Source organism: Typopeltis vanoorti, chromosome 1 (genome assembly GCF_054136105.1).
Source record: "Typopeltis vanoorti isolate ZY-2024b chromosome 1, IOZ_Tvanoo_1.0, whole genome shotgun sequence".
NCBI classification, from domain to species: domain Eukaryota; kingdom Metazoa; phylum Arthropoda; class Arachnida; order Uropygi; family Thelyphonidae; genus Typopeltis; species Typopeltis vanoorti.
Genome location: NC_143549.1, coordinates 137,142,300 through 137,164,100, shown reverse-complemented (window position 1 = coordinate 137,164,100; position 21,801 = coordinate 137,142,300). Strand labels below are relative to the sequence as shown.

At 33.4% G+C, this 21,801-nt stretch overlaps 1 protein-coding gene across 3 annotated transcripts in view; it reads right to left on the bottom strand.

The window, feature by feature from the left end:
- Positions 1-21,801, bottom strand: part of bchs (WD repeat and FYVE domain containing 3 bchs) — a 1,305,514-nt gene that overhangs the window by 816,156 nt on the left and 467,557 nt on the right. For all 3 annotated transcript variants that reach the window (XM_090399415.1, XM_090399420.1, XM_090399430.1), the window contains exons 26-27: positions 11,770-11,960; positions 6,354-6,506 (exon numbers count right to left, since the gene is read on the bottom strand). In XM_090399415.1, the coding sequence (XP_090255541.1) occupies positions 6,354-6,506; positions 11,770-11,960 (344 nt within the window). The remainder of the gene's footprint in view (positions 1-6,353; positions 6,507-11,769; positions 11,961-21,801) is intronic.

The window sequence follows — 21,801 nt, the reverse complement described above, 5'->3', positions numbered from 1 at the left end:
TAAGGTTTCTGTCTGATCTCTGATGAGAACCAACAGTTCAAAACACCTGTCAAGGCATCAAAACTTTAATTAAAAAAATCCTTAGTAAAAGATGAACATATGGGTGTCTGGGCAGCATTCATTTATTTTAAGTAGCACACACTTTTTAAGTCATTGACTAATCTAAGTTTGGATGAAAAAGGGAACATTTATTAGTGCTACATAAAATATCAATCACAGAAACCAGAATATAAATACTGCTAGGAAATGTGTTATGACACATGGTCAACAAACTTTATAGCATCTGTCAAATCCACTTCTCAAATATACATTGTCTCAGTTTCAACCCTAAAGTGTTCATTTTAATCTTTAACAAACCTCATCTGCTTTTCCTGACAAACTCAATTTTCAACTTCTTCAAAACACTGTTAACATCAATATTTCCAATTACATGCTCTTGACTCTTTTCATTACAAAGGTGGATTTTGTGCATATGTTTACTCTGATATATCATGCCAGAAAGTATCCAACTTAGAATCTTCTAATTTTGACCTTCTTTGGCTGAACATCTCTCTTCTCTTTCTAAACCATTCTATCAAAATTCATACTATTTCTATGGCTCTCCTAATGCAACTTTGATTTCCTTTCCTTAAATGTTGATTTTATCAGTCCAACTTTCCTAACACTCAAGTCTTCTCTCCCCCAAATATACAGAAAAAGCTGTAGAAATAATGAGATATTTGCTATCACCAATCATTGACATGCCTACTAGAATACCAGTTAATCACACCGACTTTCCAAACGCTCCAAGATCTCTTCCTAACAAGTGACCTACCCTTCCAAGATTACTGTGAATGGTGTTTGTTCTCTAGAAATTTCAGACTATAATCTGGTGCTTACCTCCTTCCATGAGGATCATCACGCAATCTTCATGTGTGATGAGGATCGTGTGATGATCCTCATGACTTCTATGTCTCATTCTGTTGGCTGAATTATTGTTTTTGGCCTTCTATCCCAAACACATGCAATGAATATATTACTGAAGTAATTCCTACTGGTATGGAAACATTCCACAGTTCTTCCAATGCTGTGCTGTGCCAAGGCTGTAAAAGCATAGAAATAGGTATACTATAACTGGATTTCATCAAAGCTGCTTTCCTTTATTGCTTATACCAAACTCCAAAATACACAAAGACAATTTAAACATATTCAAAACTGATTCTGAAAGATCTCTTTCAAAAACTGCTCTTTCAGGCACACACCTTCTGGTCTCATGCTAAAGGCAATCAGCTGTAACTTTTTTCTAGCGCTGCTCCCATATCTGCTACACTTGGATGGTACTTTTTTTAATGCAATTCCTGCCCACAAAAGGTCATAAACTAACATGAGTACTATAGGTGGGCTAAGGATTTTTTTCTGTGTTTATTAAAAAAAATTAGAAAATTTAATTAGAATTTTTTTTGGTTTTTGTATTTTTATTTATTTTTTACATAATCTGGAAACCCTGCTCTAGAGAGCAAACATTCAGATCATCATCCACCGAAATAGCTAACCTACCAGTTTCACACTTTTCCTCAAATGCATTCATAGTTGATTCAGGCAAATGTCCCCTAAACCATCTTAAATATTCAACACCCTTTTAATCTTCCACTAGAAACAGAGAGATTGCAAGAGACTTAATGAGTTAGATATCAAAAAGTCACTAGTTCCTCGTGGCATTTCTCCAAATATTCAGATGGCTTGCTCCAGAGCAGATACCTATCCTGTGTTACCTTTGTGTGCTCTCTTATGCCACCTGTATCTAATTAACAGCCTGGAAATTAACTTATATATAACCCACTCCAATTACCAAGGCTTTATTACCTAACATTAAGCTTCCATCATTACCAGCAGCATGTTGGTTGGAGTGAATATGCTAACCACTTGGCCAATAAGCAGGCAATGATGGATTTCCAAATATTAGTTATACTTTGATATAAATGAAGAGCTTTGTGCTTCATTTATATCAAAGCATAACTAATTTTTGAACCAAAAGTACCAAATTGTGAAGCCTTATTATAACACCCCCCCCCCTTTGTCCTGGGCTGTGTGCCTATGCACCCATTGCACCAGCATAATTATTCTTTATTCTATATACTTATCCATGTATATAGTCATTCTTTTTCTTTTACTTGTCACATAGCCAAAGATCTCTGTGTGGTTTTCTTGCCTGGCTAGTTCCCTCTCATCATCTGAGTTTGCCTTCCTTAAACACTGGTCATCATTCTTGCCTGTGATTTTTACTGATTGTGAGTTTGCTGATTGCCTTTTTATCTTGTACACCCTGCAAACTCCCTCCTCCATTTGGTATTTAATGATGATACTCATCCAACTGAATCCACATGATTTATCCTCCTAACCCTAGGTATACAAGTCTGATACTGCCTCTTTCAAAAACTCCTTGATTATCTCATATGCACTGATAAATCTTCCTTTCCATATTCTCATGTCATGGCATTGCAAGCTAGCTCCTCAGCATTCCACATATCTCCTCCTTAATTGAAAATGGCATGATTAGTAACCTCCTAGGTTAGAGGCAATGTGGCTAACTTATTACTGTGATATCTTCTGATGGAATTACCAAATCCAGAACTCTTTAACCAGGAGTTCTCCCCCTGTCATGCTATCCCATGTAATTAATAATTCTACTAAATGATACAAGTACCCACACACACACACACACACACACACACACACAACTTGACTATGGCCTAACAGGACAATCTTAAAACAAAACCAACAATATGATTAAAGACCTAATTAAGTGGGCCAAAGACATCAAAAAATGGCTCATATTCAGATGCACCCCACCCAAGTCACAAGAATCTGTGGAGCTCCAAAAATACACAAGTAAAGCATATTGCTAAGACGAATCATAGATACAAGATGCAAGACAGTCTCTGATTTCCTTCTTACCCAGGTATCTAGCAAACCTGCTAAGCTTCATATCAGCAATCAGCAAGACAGACTCTCTGATAAGAAATGTGGCACATTTCTTTGAGCATATAAAAGATATTACAACAGAATCAAATGACCTACTCATAAGTCCAGATATCACCAATCATTTCACCGATTTGATTAAAGTAGAAATCATACAATTACTGCAAGATCCATTTCCATAGTATATTGTGGAACTTTTTTAAGCATTGTATCAATGTCACCTCTAAATTCCAAGAAGAATTTTTTAAACAGAAGAAAGGACTAACAATGGACTCCTCTCTGTCTCTGATGCCAGCAAACCTGTTCATGGAGTGGCTTGAGAAAAAAGCCTGAGAACACCATGGAATATAGCAATACTCCTAATATTCCCTGCCTTATGATGATCTGCTCATATAACGCTTTTCAATTATGACTAATGCTCATTTATATGACACCTGATTTCATACAATGGTTTTAACAACATAATGCTTCTGTAAATCAGCAGATGTAGTACTCGTGAATTCAGTTTATTTACTATGCCATTGCTCACTAGAGATATAGTGAGCAATGACATCATAAATTAATGATGGTTTGGTGTTTCACTGTGAATTGTAAACTGTTCATAACTATTATTTTATTTCTGTTAATAATGGCAGATAAAAGCAAGCTTACCATGCACTACTGTTGTTACAATTGTTAAAAACAAGATAAAGTTAATACTACAGCTATGTGTAAACGTGACAATCTTATTACTGAAATGAAAACCCTGTTAATGATGAAGATTGATGACCAAACTGTTTGCATGTTCCATTCAGAATCACATTTTCGTTTGCATATCTTATCTTATATCTAATCTTAAATAACTAAATGCTTTATATTTGCTACACATACATATAACTGCTTAAAAATGTTATTAAACCATTACAATTAAAAGAAAAAAAAAAGTAGTGGTGTGGAACCTAATGTGATGTATAACTGAGGGTATGCCTGTACATGATCAAGTGTGGCCATGTTATATCGATGATATGTTCATCATTTTGCATGACTCAAATAAACAACTAAAGAATTTGTCTCTCACAGAAACAATTTTCACTTTAGGATTAAATTCACCTTTGAATTAGAAAGCAATAGATCATTACTGTTTTTAGACACACTCAGAGATATCCAGACAAAACGAACTTAATTACTCTTTATAGGAAGCCAAATCATACCAGACAATACTTGTATGCCAAATCCTATCACCATCTGGAGCAAAAAACTGACATTATGAACCCTAAGAGTCAGAGCATATAAAATCTCCAGCATTAATTATACATAAAAGAAGCCAACAGTTTGATTACCTCAGTTCCATCCTATGGCTATACAGAACATTTAGTCAAAATTCTGTCAATTCCTCCACCTGAGATAGTTAGACGAACAACAAGTTTTCAGAGGAGCAGTAATTCTCCCCCATATTCAGTCAGTCATGGAGAAGATTTCAAAGTTATGTCAACAGAGTATCAAGTTGCATTCTTTCCTCCACAAGGTTTATAATCTCCTCAGTTTCCAAGCCTCCTCTCCATCCATAACTTACGAAACTTAGTGTTTACAAGACCACTGTGCTGTGCTGTGGGATGTGTTACACAGAAAAAACAGGCAGTCAGAACATTTCAAGGATGTGGAAAGAAAACATTCAAGCAAAAAAAGGAAACACAAATCAGGATTGGCAGTACAATCATGATTTGTGTTTCCAAATACAATACAATACAATACAATTAAAACACAAGAAATTGTGGCAGCCCACTGAAATGATCCATATAGATTACAGCTTCTACTCCAGGGCATTTAAGACTCTGCAACAGTGTGCAATTAGAAACAAGTCTGGACTTCTCCCAGTGGTGCACATAATACCACCAATCATCAAGTGTCCTGCTTTTAGCTTACTTTTTTATTCACTACTTCTGATGATGTGAAACAGTTAATTCACAAAACTAGTCAAGTGCCTGAATAAATATTTTTGCTACTGAGCAGTCCTATACCACAGAAGCCTTTATAATGAAATCATCTCTTTTATCTTCCATCTCTGCATCCTAGCAGATTCCTTAACATTCTTAATTGCCACCCTAGAGACACAATTTCTACATGATCTCATCAAGTCCATATTAATCATCATTTCCAAAACTGGTACTTTTTTGGGCATGATGACAAAATTATGTCCATGACTTCGTGTGCTAATCTTCTGAGAGATTAGCACACATGGCCACGACGATAGATTCACTACTATGTGTTCTTGTTGTAGCTGCAGTTGGAAACTACTGCAGATCTGCAGTTTTCAAAATTTCATTACTGAAGATCTGAAAATTTTTTCAGATGGCGGATCTTAACCATTTCGAATTCCTTAGTAGCAGTATTTTCAGATATGGTACAAAACAGACCACAGTTATGGAATAAGGATTTGTGAAAGTTCTTCCTGTAATAAGGAGATAGCAATGTTGATTTTAGTCAACTCGACAAGGGTGCTACTGATTTGTTCTCAAATTAGGGCAAAGCTTTCTCATGTGTTACATTTATCTTTTGCTAAATTGAACTTCTGTCTGAATCTCAGACAGATTGGAATGGTATTTGTGTCCCAGCACTGTTTTATGAAGACTAGCCAACTGAGTTCTCATGATAATTTAAGTTCCCATTTACTTAGTTGACATGAATTTACATGCAATGTCTTCTCTGTGAAGAATCTGAACACATTTTTCTTCTTTAGTGGTCTCCTCATAAAAGCTAATTCTAGTGGTTCGACAACACCAGAATTCATCACCTATGCATCACCTTACTATAACTAAAATAATATGCATTCGATACATCACCTATAAAAAAAGGTTAAAAAAAAGGTCAACCTATAAAAAATTATCTCTATTCTTATATAATTACAATCCATAACTATTATTTTCTTATGTATATAAAAAAATTCATCTTTGGTTAAATATACTTTCCTCATTCTCACTTTATTTCATTTGGGCTTTTTACTTTATCATCACTTTTCCATCACTTTTTTTTTGTTTGTTTGTTTCTTTCCTCTCACCCTCCTTTCTTTTATGCTTATAATTGCAAGTTTTATGGCATATATTTTGTTCCTGTAGGTATGACTTAAGTTGCAGATATATATAAAAATGTCCTACAATCAGTCACTATAAAGTACCACCATCACAGGACAATATATAATTGTAAAATGAAATTTCAAAATTTCATACAGTATTATTTACCTTGTTTAAATCCAGTAATAAATTATTATTATCATTAATAATAACAAATTATACTTTTATACCAATTACAATCATGAACACATAGCAGCACTGCTGCATAAATTTTACACATCATTAATGATGTGTAAGTGATGAATAAACTTTTTTTTTTTTTTTTTAATGTACATGGAATTCAGCTACCTCTAAATCACACAGCATGTCTTCAAAAGCTGACGGATTGGGAATCACTGTAGTTTCACGACCACTGTCAACTGTACCCACAAGAGAAAATGTAAGATGCAAAATATGACTGTTCAACAACTGCTGTTTTTTCTTTAATAACATAGCTAAAGTCTGAAATTTAAAAAATAAACAAATAAACTATTAAAATCAAGTGCTTTGTATTTATGTGGTGATATCTAATATTGGAGGTAAAGTCTGATTTTTGTTAATGAAATGAACAAACATTGACAACTACAGAAAATCTACTACTACAATGATTCGAATGTTTAGTACTTATTACAAGGATTTTTGTAAGCCACATTTGTTTAAAGCCATGTGATTACAGCATTAGTCGATTCTCAGAAAATGCATCTGAAGAGATGATGTTTTTATAGTTTCATAGTAGTTATTATACTGAGAGATTTGAAAAGAAAAAAAAAATTTGCTATAGTTTCTGTACATGTTCTATTAGACAGGTAAATGGAATTGCATAAATAGCATACTCTTACCTTTTACTGCTATAGATAACTAAGAGTTTATAAGGCATTTAATCATGAACATTTAATCCTAATTGCACAGAATTTCTTCAGGTGTAAACATACAAATACAAATTAGACAACAACAGTAAAGACTAACAAAGGTGACAACCATTATGTAGTTACAAAAGAAATTGAAGTTATTTTAAAATATTTATAATTGTATGTTGCATTGTTCAGTACGTGATGTGTGTTTACACCAGATATTACACCAATGGTGTAATAGTTCCAATTTATCTCATAACACTTGATGTCTTATTTGTGAAGCATTTTGTGCATCAGCTGAAGAGAACAGATGTGATGACAATGCATATATATATATATATATATATATATATATATGCACACATATATACATGGGTGGTCTGAAAAGTTCTTGGCCTCACCCATAGATGGAAACATTATTGGCAAGATTTTTTTTTTCTAAGTTGGTACATCTGTCATAAGCAACCATGTAAAACTGCAAGTCATTCTATCAAGTAGTTTTTTTTTATACAGCTGTCTGAAGCAAAAGTGTTGTCTGTATCCCTTGAAATGGATAAAATTGAGTATTGTGCAGTTTAATTAATTTGAAGTTATAAAAGTTTATGGGCACTCTTCTCCTTCATTTTTGACAATTAAGAAATGTGCTGCCTAGTTTAAACATGGCTGTACCAGCCTTAAAGATGATCCACATGAAGGACTTCCAAAAAGTGTAACACCAGAAATCATTGCATGATATGGTATTGGATGATCGGCAAGTCAAAGTGTGTGAAATTGCTGAGACTATGGGCATTTCAAAAGAATGTGTAGGATATATTTTGCATGAAGAATTGCAAATGAGAAAGCTATGTGCAAGATGGGTGCCGTGCTTGCTCACAGCAGATCAAAAACTCACTCACATGAAAATCTTTGAACAGTTCTTGGAGCATTTTAACAAAAATAAAACTGATTTTGTGCATCAATTTATTACTATGGATGAGACTTGGATTCACCACTACACACCAGAATCCAAACAGCAGTCAAAACAGTGGACAGAAGCCACTTGTTCAGCACCAAAGACAAAGTTGGTTCCATCAGCAGGAAAGGTCATGGCATCGGTGTTTTGGGATGCTAAAGTCATTTTGTTTATTAATTATCTTGAAAAGGGTAAAAAAAATAACTGGGGAATATTATTCCAATCTTTTAACCAGACTAAATGAGAAAAGACCTGGTTTGCAGAAGAAAAAAATCATCTTTCATCAAGACAATCCACCTGCCCACAAAGGTGTTTTGACAATGGAAAAATTAAGGGATCTGCAATATGAATTGTGAGAACTGAGAACCATTCCCTGTAGTGGTTCTCAGTATGCACTGAGAACCACTACAAGGACGGGATAATGGCGCTGGAGTATTGCTGGAATAAATGTATGTCTTAAGGAAGATTTTGTTGAAAAATAAAAATAATTTTGAAATTATAAATTTGTTTTTTCATTGTTAGGTTAAGAACTTTTCAGACCACCCTTGCAATAAGCACAACGAATTTACAAAATGATTTCCTGCTCCAAGTACCATCCAATGTATTCCTACTATGCCTATATGAATCACCTGACCAACATTATTAGTTCATTGGATTAGTTCTTCACTATAGTTATTTACTGAAATCCCAAATGTGTATAGTGGCTGTTTATCATTGGTTAGATATTTATATACACTAGTGGTAACGTTGGGCAGTAGATTGCGTTGGTGTAGATGATGGTAGTTGCGGTTCTTTGTAGTTGGTGGAGACAGAGTTGTAGAGTAGGTGCCCTCCCTCAATGAGTCTTTGGACTCCCTGGGGGTGTTACGTAATAATAATAATATTTTGCAATAAAATTTCTCCTTCATGTTTTTTTTTTTAATTATACCATCATAAATTCACTTATGTCTAGAATTTATAGAATCAGATGTATTTCACTCCACCCCGCAACTTACAGGAGACACACATATAATATCACAAATCATCAATGTTAATTATTAATAATTCCTTTGCCAGTAATGAAAGCACTTTTACTCACACTTGTTCTTTCCTTTACAGTTCCTATTCTCACATGGCTTATTAATGATGGTTCACATATTTACACTTTTGAGTAATTCAAATATACCAAACAAATATAGCATCCTCCTTCATTACTTTTTTTGTAATATTTCCTAAAATAAGCACATTGTCCTTCCCTCTAACACAGATTTGGTTTCAAACAAAGAATCGCTACTATACAAAGTGTGTCCACCGAAAGCATGAACAAAATTTCTAAGGAGCATAGTATTTTCGTTCACCTCATCAGATGGTTAAGGTGAGTGCAAAAGAGCTCCGATTGCCATAATGTGAACGTGATAACTGGAGTGGCATGAGCAAGTTCTATGTTTGGTCTCTAGAGACGTTTTTCCAAATTATGTTAAAAAAATGAATACAAAAAATAAATAAAATATTAAAAACTCTCTTAGTCCAACTAAACTGTTAATGTACTAGAGGTTTACAATGTTTAGTGTGCATGTGTGCATGTGAGGAAAGAAAGAAAAAATTATAATGCCATCTAGTTCAAAAGGGTGGAATGGAGTGATAGCGGATGTAACCATCTATACATGTGTGCCTTTTTCTACAGACAGTGAATGCCAAGACCTCATCAGGCTGATATGATCAAAGTATCTTGGAAGAACAGACTACTTTGATGATATATCAGCCTGAGGAGGTCTTGGCATTTATGTTTATATTATTCATTTATGTTGACTGCACCATTTGTTAAATTTATCTCGACTGTAATATCCTTTGTAATATCCTTTCTCACTATCCTGCTTTGCCTTTATTTTTAATTAACCTTTGTTATTATGGTTGGCCGTCTTGACTTCTAAATCCACCATGTATATGCTTATGCTATGTCATATCTCTCACGCTCCATAGTCTAGCAAATTTATTTGTTTATCGACTGCGCCAGCTAGACTATATATTGAGAATGAGAGCATATGACAATAATCAGACAATGCAGGTATCTGAAATCGTAACTGTATTCCACATGTTATCCTACTATAACCTTAAATCAGTCATGGCAATTGAATAAAAATCATATGTATTACTCACATACTGGTTCAAATATTTAGGCAGAACTCTTTCTTTAATTACTTCCTTACTAATAGTTTCTTCTCTAGACAATTTATAACAAGAGTTATTTAACTTGAGCCCCCCCCCCCCCCCCTCCCCGCCTCTAACAATCTGAATATTCTCTCCTGCCCTTCTAGTATCGACTTTAGTTGTTTTTCCATTTCTTGCCTAACATATTCGTTTATTGATTTTATCTTTAGAAATTCTGCCAACTTAGATCTAGAATTCACATCTAAACTAATAGCTCTGTCGCAATAAGAATCTTCATCACATTTCTTATTACTTTCTTCATTTTAGCTGCCTGCATCTTATTCTTAACTTTGAAATTGATGTTACCTGTAGTGACACCAGTGTGTTCTTCCAAAGCGTGCATCTGTTTGGGAATAGAGGACTGATGGATGTCTCCAAGTATTTTTTTCCCTTTCTCTGACCAATTGGTAACATTCATCTAAGTTCCTACTTTCTTCTTGTAGGTCACCTCTTTCAATTCATCTTTTCAACCTACTCTGACCTGGCAGAATACAGACCATTCTAGATGCTATCTTTCATCTTTTGAGACACTTAACCCATTAGCTATGCTTAACAACCTATTATAGTAATCCGATATGCTTTCCTTGAATGCATTTATGCAGTTTCCACAAATTCGGACTTGCATCTCTTACTTTGAAATATTTCGTTACTAATAGACATTTAAATTTTGCATATTCTAACATATCTCGCAAGATGGGTGAAGAATTTAAGAAAGTCTTAGCCTTACCTACCAACTCATTTCTAAGAGGAATCATTAACTGAAAGTCCAACCAATTTCCTACCCTTTTTAAGCTTTTCAGCAAAATTAAAGTAAGATCCATCACCAACCCATATATTCCTGGCACACCTAAAATTCCTAAATTTGGAATAATGTTCATAAACCAAATATGATGGCTGTTGCCAATACAAAGCTCCAGCTTTACATCAGGTGAAAGAGGGTAAAAAGTGTCATGTGAAAGTACAATGCAAAAAAACCTCATTATAGAAATTAAAGGACAGAAAAACTTATATTAATAAGGTATTTTTATTGTAATATTTTAAAACACATATCAAAGGTACCTTCAATAAACTAAAAAGTGAAGCACAATGTAATAAACAAATTAACAGAAAGACTGCAAAATATAAACTAAATAAAAGCAGCACCAAAACAGCATCAGTAAAGTAACTAATGGTCAATAAATTCTTAAAGAAGGATTAGCAGACTGAAAAACTACAATTTTTCACAAGGTAGATTCATCTATCAGATCTATTTAAGTGTGGATAATATAATAATGTTGCAGTTATGACTAGCCTGGATAATCTCTCTCTTAAGAGAGAGATTATCCAGGCTGGCATGAACAAAGATTTCTGTGTGTGTAAATGCATGATGACAATCATGCATTTACATTTTGAACTTAACTGTGTCCTTTAACATGAAGATGCAATATAAGAAACATCTAAAAATATCTGTAATAAGCAAATGCATTATAATAATGACCTTACTCTGACACAATGGCATGTTCCTAATCAAATGTTTGGCACATGGGTGTGGTTTAAAAATCAATTATTCAATCTTAATTATTTTTAATACATATAAAAACAGAAGGAGGTGGTGGATTATCCTCCAGAAAATTATATTTTACATTTATAACTAATGCTTGGAACAACAAGAGACCTATTAATGAAGTTTATCACACACAAACTTAAAATGTACAAGGTCACCAAGCAAAACAATTCTGTACAGATCTCTACATACCTGATACCTTCGCATTCTGTCCATTTCTTGTTGGGCTGCTCGATTACTTCTTACAACACAAACCAATGCTTTCACTGCAGCATAAAGACCTTCCACATCTTTTGCCATTGCCACCAACCCAAGTAATGTTGCAGTACCCCCAATATTATCAATGGTCAAGGCAACTGGATGAGGAACAAATGTCCTTGCTCCTAAATTAGCCATAATGATATTAAATGAATCCAGAGGTAAAAACAAACAAACAATAATAACAAAAACTCTGTGTGTGTGTGTGTGTGTGTGTGTGTGTGTGTGTGTGTGTGTGTGTGTGTGTGTGTTTTCTCCAAAGAACATTGAATGAATACACTATGCTTAACTCAATCCACTGAAAATAACTATTTTTTTTAATCACAGACAGAAGGTATCAATCAGAATTATGGCCACAACAAACATCAGCAGTGGACCAGTATCTGGTATGTATGCATTTTTTCAGGCATTGTAACTGTTCTAAAAAATGAAAAAAAAAAAAAAAAAAAAAAAACATCCTGCCTACATACTGAAAAAAATTATCAGAATAATAGATTAGCAGAAATATCCTTATGAAGTTTCTTGCATTTATCTAGAATTAAGACTTTATATGGATATTTATAGGAATTTAAATTCAGTTAATTACAACAGAATGATAAACGATGGATCATAATCAAAATGTGCAATGGAAACTGTGAGAGGTAAATGTCAACACAAGTGCCTGTTTTTCATCATGAGAAAGTTAAATTTGCAATACAAAATTTTAATTACAAAAATAAATAATAACACAGCCATCATCATAGCAAACCCCACTGAAGTTAAAGAGTGTATAATGAATTTGGTGAGTGTGTGGGATGGATGGGGGGGGGGTATCCAACTGTGATTAGTTCTCTGAATAAAGTTCTTTTGAATAAATACTTCAGAATTATAGCATCTGGTGAGGATAAATTCTTTTATCCTCCTATGTGAGAATTTCAAGAATTAGTCATTAGAGTATAGTTATTTATTTGTGATAGATTGATTGTTTAGGGCACATCAACACATCCTTTTTTGATGATGATGTCATGGCACATCTTGGGTTATGATATTCCATGATATCATCATCAGTGGTTCTAACAGGTCCTTAAGTGCTCAGGATCTTCAAGGTATCTGTGGATTTCATTACCATAATATTAGAATAAAGTGGTTAGACCTATACCTACAAGTATAATTTGAATGTAAACTGCCTGATTCTCATGGCCAGTTTACAGAAAAACAAACCTAAGTTTCCAGGAGAAAATATACTTCCATCTCCAGTCACGGATAATGTAAAATTAATAAGGAACAATTTCTCTTCAAAGAAATTTGTGTGTATATGTGTGTGTGTGTCATAAATTTATACAAAATTATAAAGGACAGTAATTTAAGAATATACTAAATATACCTAAGTGTATAGGCTACAGGAAAATTATTCAGATACTAAAATAACGATTGCTCCTATTGACAAAATGAGGTAATTGATTAATATATAAATGATGATTAATGTAGAGCCACCTTACACAAAGGCATATCAGCATCTCTCAACAGGAAGGAGTGTGTAAGCTGATTGTGGTGTATGTTAAGCAAAGCAAAAACAACTTCCTCTTTGAGAACAGCATGCAGACTAAACTACCACAGTTTAATTTCAGGCTTAATCTGACAAAGCTTGTTGTTATTCTATTCCATGATGTTCGGCAAGATATTAATTTCTGTCTTATGATCTGTCAGTAATCCATACAGAGGGTAAACAATGATGGTATCTTATGATGACATGATTGTCATCATAAGATACCATCATGGAATGACCAATCTGTATGCTTATTTCCTGAGATCCCAATATGGCATAGGATCCAACACAAGTAAACATTCAAATGGGGCTTCCTCATCAGATAGAACAAATGTTTCATCTGAAGGAGCACTGGATGTTGCTGGTATAACAGACTGATGTGCATATGTGTGTGCGCATGTGGAGAGCAGGGGAATTTGCCCAAGTGATGCTGCAAGGAGTTGCTCCAGCTGTTACTGGAAAAATATTTTAATAAAAAAGAATCTCTCTCTCTTTTTTCATCGATTTTGAGGGCCCTACTAATTCATCCAAATCCTTATGAATAAAGAAGGATGACATTTCCCTGTTCGAATGCATAAATCAGTAAAGAAGTATATTTGTAGGTTTTTCTGATGTTTCTTGCTTTTTATGTTTGCTTTAAGTTGATGAGCATGTGGTTTCTGTACTTGAGGTAGTACCTGTCCTAATAAACTGGATGAAAGACTCATTTTTATATAAAAAGGGAGAATTCAGTATCAGAGCATCTGTCCATGTTTCATTTTAGTGAGCAGTTGAAAGAAAGTAGGGATACGCAGTGAGAAGAAATACTCTTGGTAATGTCAACCATAAAGAGATAACAAAAACTCCCCTCCAAGAGTAATCTGGCAAAGAATTTGTGACAGCAGGATTGCATATCAGCCAACTGGGAAACCTGCTAGTCCATTACCCCTGTGTTATTTTCTGACATTATTCAGCAGCCAGTTTGTAGAAGTTCTTTACTAACTGTACTCTGAAATGGAGGATTGGATTTCTCCACTTGGAATGCAATTTAAGGGGTTACTGTTCACAGTGGAAAAGGAGAGGAGGGGAATCAAATCAAAGTACTTTTTGTAGGAATGAGCTAAACCACAATAAGATGAATTTGAACACTGGAAGAGAGGGATTGTATTTTGAGATTCATCAGCTCATTAGTGGATCAGTGCAGTATATAGTTCACCAACAGTTTGATTTAATGAATTAGTTCACCTTGCACTGTGATAGTTGGTTTCCTTTAGTATGATCATGTTTTTCCACAAGAAAATTAAAACTAGTTGCAAACACATTTTGGTAGTACTATTAAATGCACTATTATATGGGATACTTGTATACAGAGGGTAATGACTTTGCATCAATTGCCTTAGTATCCCATAATGCTATGCAAACAAATGTTTACATAGCATTATGGGATACTAACGTTATTGGATACTGTTTACACTTGGATAAAGGATGAAACCAATAATATAATTTCTTGGCATTTTTAATTTATAGTATAACCAAGTGAAAAAACTTTTAGCAGTATATACTATTAGTTAGCTATGAAACATGAATTTTGAAAATACTAAGTAATATCATTAAGCATGATTTGGAGAAAAAGAAAATGCTGTGAAGGGTATATAAGAAGGAAGATGAACAGCAAGCTCATGAACATTACAAGGGCCAGAACAAGAAACGTAACCGTTGTGGTAAGGAAGGAAAAATCAGATTACAAGAAGAAACTAGCTGAGCAGGGCAAAGGAAATCCCAAAGAGTTCTTTCGTTACATGGCATGTAACAGGAGGAATGAATATGTACATATAACCTTAATGAGTGCTGATGGTGAAGAAGTGACAAAAAAAAAAAGCAGATAAAATGGTAGAGTTACTAAGTGATCACTCTGCAAGGGTATATCGTCCAAGTGAGGCTACTGCTGTGACAGAGACTGATGTGGGAACAGAGGTAGATGAATTGAGATTCTTAAGTGATTGTGATGTTCAAAAATGTAACAAGTATAGACCAATTACTCTTTTTTGCCACTCTTATAAAATCTTTGTAAAAATAATACAGAACGGTCTAAATAACATTTATAAACAGCTAATAGAAGAACAAGTTGGCTTAGAAAAAACAGATCACCAATTGACCATATCTTTACTCTTCATAATCTGGCTAAAATCACATGTGACAAAGGGTGTTAATATATGTGTAAGATAACCTCTATTGAACTATAGATAGTTCAATAGAGGTAACCTTACACATATATTAACAAAGAAAAACATAGGCTTTGAAACACTATGATTTGTTTCAAATTGCTAGTAGAATACAATCACAGGAGTTCAATATAAAAATATAGCAGCTAAAAACTTGAAATCAAATGAGAAGCTATGCAAGGATGCTCACTATCCCCTTGCCTTTTTAACATTTTCATCCAAGAATTCATTACAGCAGCATTATTTTCAAGTGGTGAAATCGAGAAGACCAATCACACATTTCATATATGCAGATGATGTAGTAATTATAACAGATAACAAACCAAATCTCCAATACCAGCTTGCAAAATTACAAGAAACCTACAGAAATTATAATATGATTATAAATTCAAGTAAAACAAAGATAATGAAAACTGGTTGATACCTGGAAGATATACAGATAACACTTAATCAGGAAACCATAGAACAAGTTAATGGTTTTAATTACCTAGAACTGATTTCAAATTTAACTGACATAGCAACAACAATACAACAGACTAAGCTGTTGGCATATGAAAGAACTTGCTTTGGACAGAGAACAGTGGAAGACTCTTATCCATGAAGGACTGAACCCATCTTAAGTATATAAGAGAAGAAGGAGAATAGCATAGCATGGTCAATATTAAATAAGCTTAATAAAATTTGCAAAAACAATAAAAATTCCTATAACTCTAAAAATAAAATTATACAAAAGTATAATACTACTAACAGTGTTCCATAGGCAGAAACTTGGACCTAAAAAAGAAACAGAGGAAACTGTTAGCTTTTGAAATAAAATGCTTCAGGAAAATAAAAAGAAATCATTCGACAGAACATAAGACTAATGCACAAGTGCTGCAAGATTTGAATATCCCTAAGTTGACCATTCTTAACACAATTAAAAAGAATCAACTCCATTGGTTTGGTCATAGTGTGCAAGTGGAACTAGACAGACTTCTTCTCCTGGTATTTGAGGACACTATGGAGAGAAAAAGATCCAGGGAAAGACCAAGAATAACATGGTATAAAGTCCTTAGAACTGCATTGCCCTTTCAAAGCTGTTGGCATATGAAAGAACTTGCTTTGGACAGAGAACAGTGGAAGACTCTTATCCATGAAGGACTGAACCCATCTTAAGTATGTAAGAGAAGAAGGAGAATATTGCAGAATTTCAATGCATATACTGCTGTGTCATTAAATGAAATATCAGATCAAGTTTTATAAGAATGAGCAAGGGAACTGGCAATGCCTCTGACTAGGCTTTAAGTCTCAGCTCTGGTAGAGTTCGAAGAGTGTGGAGAGAGGGCAAAATAATTCCTTTGCATAAGGGAGGATCTAAGACTGCAGTAGCAATTTATAAACCATTAGTATCTCAAAAGTGGATAGATAAAAAGATAAAATGTGGATAGATCAAAAGATAAAGGTACTGGAAAAGAGAATACAGGAATGGGTGGATAAGGATATGATGATCTATGAGGAGCAGCATGGCTTTGTGAAGGATCAGTAATATATTAATAATCTTCTAACTTTTTATAGTAGAGTGACAACTGAGTTAGATAAAGGGAATAGCTACACAATGATGCATTGGATTTTGCAAAGGCATCAGACAGAACACCACATGTAACTCTATTACACAAACTGCAACAAATGAGGATGGGTAGGAAACTGGTGATATGGATAAATGGGTAGCTGATAGACAGATACCATAAAGTAGTATATGGAGGAGCAGAATCCAGGAGACTAGTGGTGTGGCACAGGACTTTGTGCTTAGACCACTGCTGCTTAATTTGTACATAAATGATATAGGAAATAATCTGAAGGGAGATATTCAATTGTTTGCTGATGATGCAAAGTTGAGTAGGGTAATAGTGGTAGAGAGATTGCAGGACAATTTAAATAGGCTGACAGTATGAGCAAAACATAATGATATCAATTAAATGTGGAAAAGTGTAAAGATATCCATTCTGGGATACAAAGATTACAAATTCAGTACCACATTGAGGGAACTGCACTCCAGGAAACTGATGAAGCCAGAGATTTGGGGATGTAGAAGTAGTAGCAGATAGAAAGTTAAAGTTTAAAGGGCACACTTCTAAAGTAGTCAGGGTAGCTCATAGGATTACTTGATTATTGAACAACACACTAAAAAGCAAAGATAAGGGAGTTATTATTCTCCTTAATAAATTCTTGATATGACCATATCTGAATTATTGTCTTATCGCTTGAGTTTCTTTGGGATGAAGAAATGATTTAGAGGATTCAGAAGCGAGTAACCAAGATGGTAAGTGGTCTGTGGAATGCTCTCTATAATGATAGATTGAGGGTTTGTGGATTGGAAAAGTTGGTTAACAGATGAAAAAAGAAGATATGATAGAAACACTAAAGTTGCTAAGGACTAAGATGCATGAGAACTAGATTTTTCACTTAGAAAGTTATGAATGTATGAAAAGGGTTGCCTGAGTAATTTATGAGTGCTTTGTCTGTTAATGGTTTCAAGGAGAGGTATGATAGATATTGTGTTGGTAATTTAGTTTGCCCACAGTGAATCTTAGGACCCCAATGAAGCTGTCGTGCAATAGTAATATCTGTAATTTAATGTGGGGTGCTTAGAAGCTAAGTGTATATAAGTGACAAAAACCTAATTTTGAGAAAATTGAAGTCAAAGCTCAGTAAATATAGAAAATTATTATTATTATGTGGTTTCCTTACAATACTCATGCCTACTTATCCAGAAAAATTGAAAAAAACAAACTATCACTTTAGTTACCCATTCCTGTAATTAACTAAATTTTTTTTCAAAATGTCACTTGTACTCCTTGGCTCCTAAGCACCTCATGTAATATTCTAATACAATATTTCATGTAATGAAAATTCACAAATAAGATGTTCACAACAAAATGTTTATCTTCTTTAAAAAAAATTTAATATTAATGTTAATTAATAATAAATTTTAATATTAAATTAATAAAATTTAATATTAGCTCATAACATGACTCATACTTCAAGCTATTTCTCCCACTACAATGAGGCATTTGTCATACTGGTTGAAGTACTCCACTACCAGTGTTTTGACCCAATACGACATGCCTGTTGAATATCTTGGCTGCTAAAAATCCATTCAAGTGGAGAAAAAAATGTCGCCGAGTGCAGAATCATCGCTATATGGTAATCAGATGACTTTCCAGTTGAGCAATTGGCATGATTGGGCAGAAGTGTGTGTATGTGTGCACACACATGGGGGAGGGGGGATCATGTGTTGCTGATCATCGAAACTCAAGAGCTCAGAAGGCCTTTTCGTTTGTTTCAAATAGACTGCCACAATTTTTTAGTCTCAGTAAACATCTATCATTACTATTTTTCCTTGAGGCATACAAACACAGTACACATAGGTATGTGTCTGCTTCAACAACTTTACCTTTGGATAATTATTATGCCACATGTGCATTGGCTGCTGCTTTCTCTTTGATCTTATATGAGAACTCCAGGTTTCATCTCCTGTCACAAAGTGGTTCAAAAATTCATCACCTTCATTATGATACTTTTTCGAAAAGGTTGGTACTACCACTCACTGATGATCATACTTTGTGATAATCAACGAAAATTTTTTTTGGCACACATCTTGCACACAAATTGGGATACTATAAGTGCTCAGTGATAATTTCGTGTTGTAAAGAATGAGAAACTTTTTAAAATCATTGCTACTAAGACTAATAAAATAAAAAAAATTAAAAAAATCAAACATAGTTCATGAACTATGTTTGATATTTTCTTTGATGATGATGTAATGATGGGGAAAAAAATTATTGATCAACTGATGCATTACTGTCAATGCCAATTTTTGATAAAACATAGACGTGGATTGATTTTGACTACTTCTGAATTTGCTGCAACTTTTGTGATAATAAAATGATAACATATTTTTTGTGATAACATATGTGAGGTAGCTAACCATTGAAAATTGGCAGTTAAGACAGAGTGTATGTGGAACTATAAAACTGATGATGATCATATACTCAGAGCAGCTTGGAGCTGCATGATGGTTTAAGAACTGCAAAGGAGATGCATGAGAAACAGCCAAATGATATTTAAGGATAGCAGCATCAGATTACATATAGAATTAGGAGATTAATCAGAAGTTAAATGCACTAGCAGTATATCATTAAATAAAAGCTGCAAAACAGAAAAAAGGTATAACGAGTATATAAGCAGAAAGGTAATCAAGACTCGTGAACAAATACAGGCAAGAAAAGTGATTAGTATGGTGAGGAAGGCAAAAATCATATGAGAGAAAATTAGCCAACAGGAATGCAAGGAAATCCCACAAACTTCTATTGCTATATAGCAAGCAAAATGAAAAATGATTATGGAAGGAATAAATTACTGCAATTGAACAAATCACCTAAAATGAACTGATATACAGAAACGATTACTCAGTAATTCAGTAATTACCGAGTGATCAGTTTGGTATATCACTATATACACATAGCCGAAACTTGACAAGCCCCAACAAAGGTATTAAGGATGTTTTCTCCTCATTTATAATCTTACAAGGAATTAAAAAAAAAAATTTATGGTCGTAACTTTTTTTATGAATTGAATTTTTTCTAAAATATATAAAAATTTATAATTTCATAATATTTAATGCAGTAAACAACAGTGCATTAACAATATACTGACTATTATAATGCTACATTTTAATAAAAGTTATATCTAGCTGTGCTATTTTAAAATTATACAAAAATATACACCAAAGTTAGAAATCAAAATAGAAAAACCAAATTACAGAAGAAGCTGAATGCCACACTTATTTAGGACATTATTTGTACGGGATCTAAAATGCAAAAATTGCAAAATTAATCTTTAATGGTATGAAAAACACAGTCACATCATGGAAAATAAGAAAAAAAAACTAGATTAAGAATTATAAATGTCTCACTTGGTCAATTTTTCTCTATGGAGCAGAAAAATGGACAATAAAGAAGGAGGATATTAAAAATAGTGATGCTCTTGATAAAGGGAAATACTGAAGAGGACTAAAAATCTCAGAGATCCAAAAGAATTAAAATTAATGTTTTGGAGATTGTGGATACTAAAATGGAAGTAATAATATCATTGAAAAGAAAAATATTATATATGGATCATATAATGATAGACATGATAGTCTTCAAAAAGATTTGTTAGAGGAAAAAAAAAAAAAAAAAAAAGATGGTGATCATGACACACATTGTTCAAAAACATAAAGGACTGGTTGGATATGGCTATGAAGAAAGCAAGGAAACTGCCCAGAATAGGAAAAGGAGATACATAAGATAGATAGTGGTCAACCTCTTGGATGGAAGTGACATTTGATAGGTAGTACCAGTATTTCAAAAGGGAACCAATATTATCCAATTTTATTTAAGTTGCAACTTGATCTATTAGTTAAAATTCATTTATATATATATATATATATATATATATATATATTTAGAAAAATAATATTTAAACATATAAAACTAAAATATATATACAGTAGTATATTGCTAATCCGAACTAATAAAACTGTGATTGTTCGAATTAGCGAAAAGTTCAAATTAGCAAATTTTCCCCGAAGAGACAACAATAACTAGCGTTTAAGACAAAAGTAATCAGATTCTAATGGTACATCAATTTAATTCCATAAATAAATGAAGAAACTGATAGAAAAAAAGCTACTGTACTGTAATGTAAAACTAAAAAAATAATACAAGTTTATTTTAATAAAAAATTTAGTTTATATCCGTATATGTATATATCTGTATTGTTGAGGATTCTGATTTAATAAAATTGCATAGTCCAGTACATTACTTAATTTGAGTAAAAAATATCATTTTCTTGTACACAACACAAAAAAAAGTTTTATTTCTTTGTAAAAAAAGTCACTGATTTTCTTTTGCTTCTGTGAAGCTAAACTTTTTTCGAATGCTTCTTCTCAGAGCTGCATTAGCAATAAAATTTTGAGGAATGGCGTATCATTCTGCTTACCCCATTCTATACACATATTAAAACTGTCAACTGCCTCTTCATGTTTTACTTTTTTTTTCTTCAGGTTCTTCATCGTCATCATCATCGTCTTCTAATTCATTCTGTATTATCATATTTATAATTTCAGCATCTGATTTGATTTCGAATTCACTTTCGGTTCTACCTGTAATCCATTCCTTAACATCTGTTTGTGAAATATCAACATCTGGATTTATATTT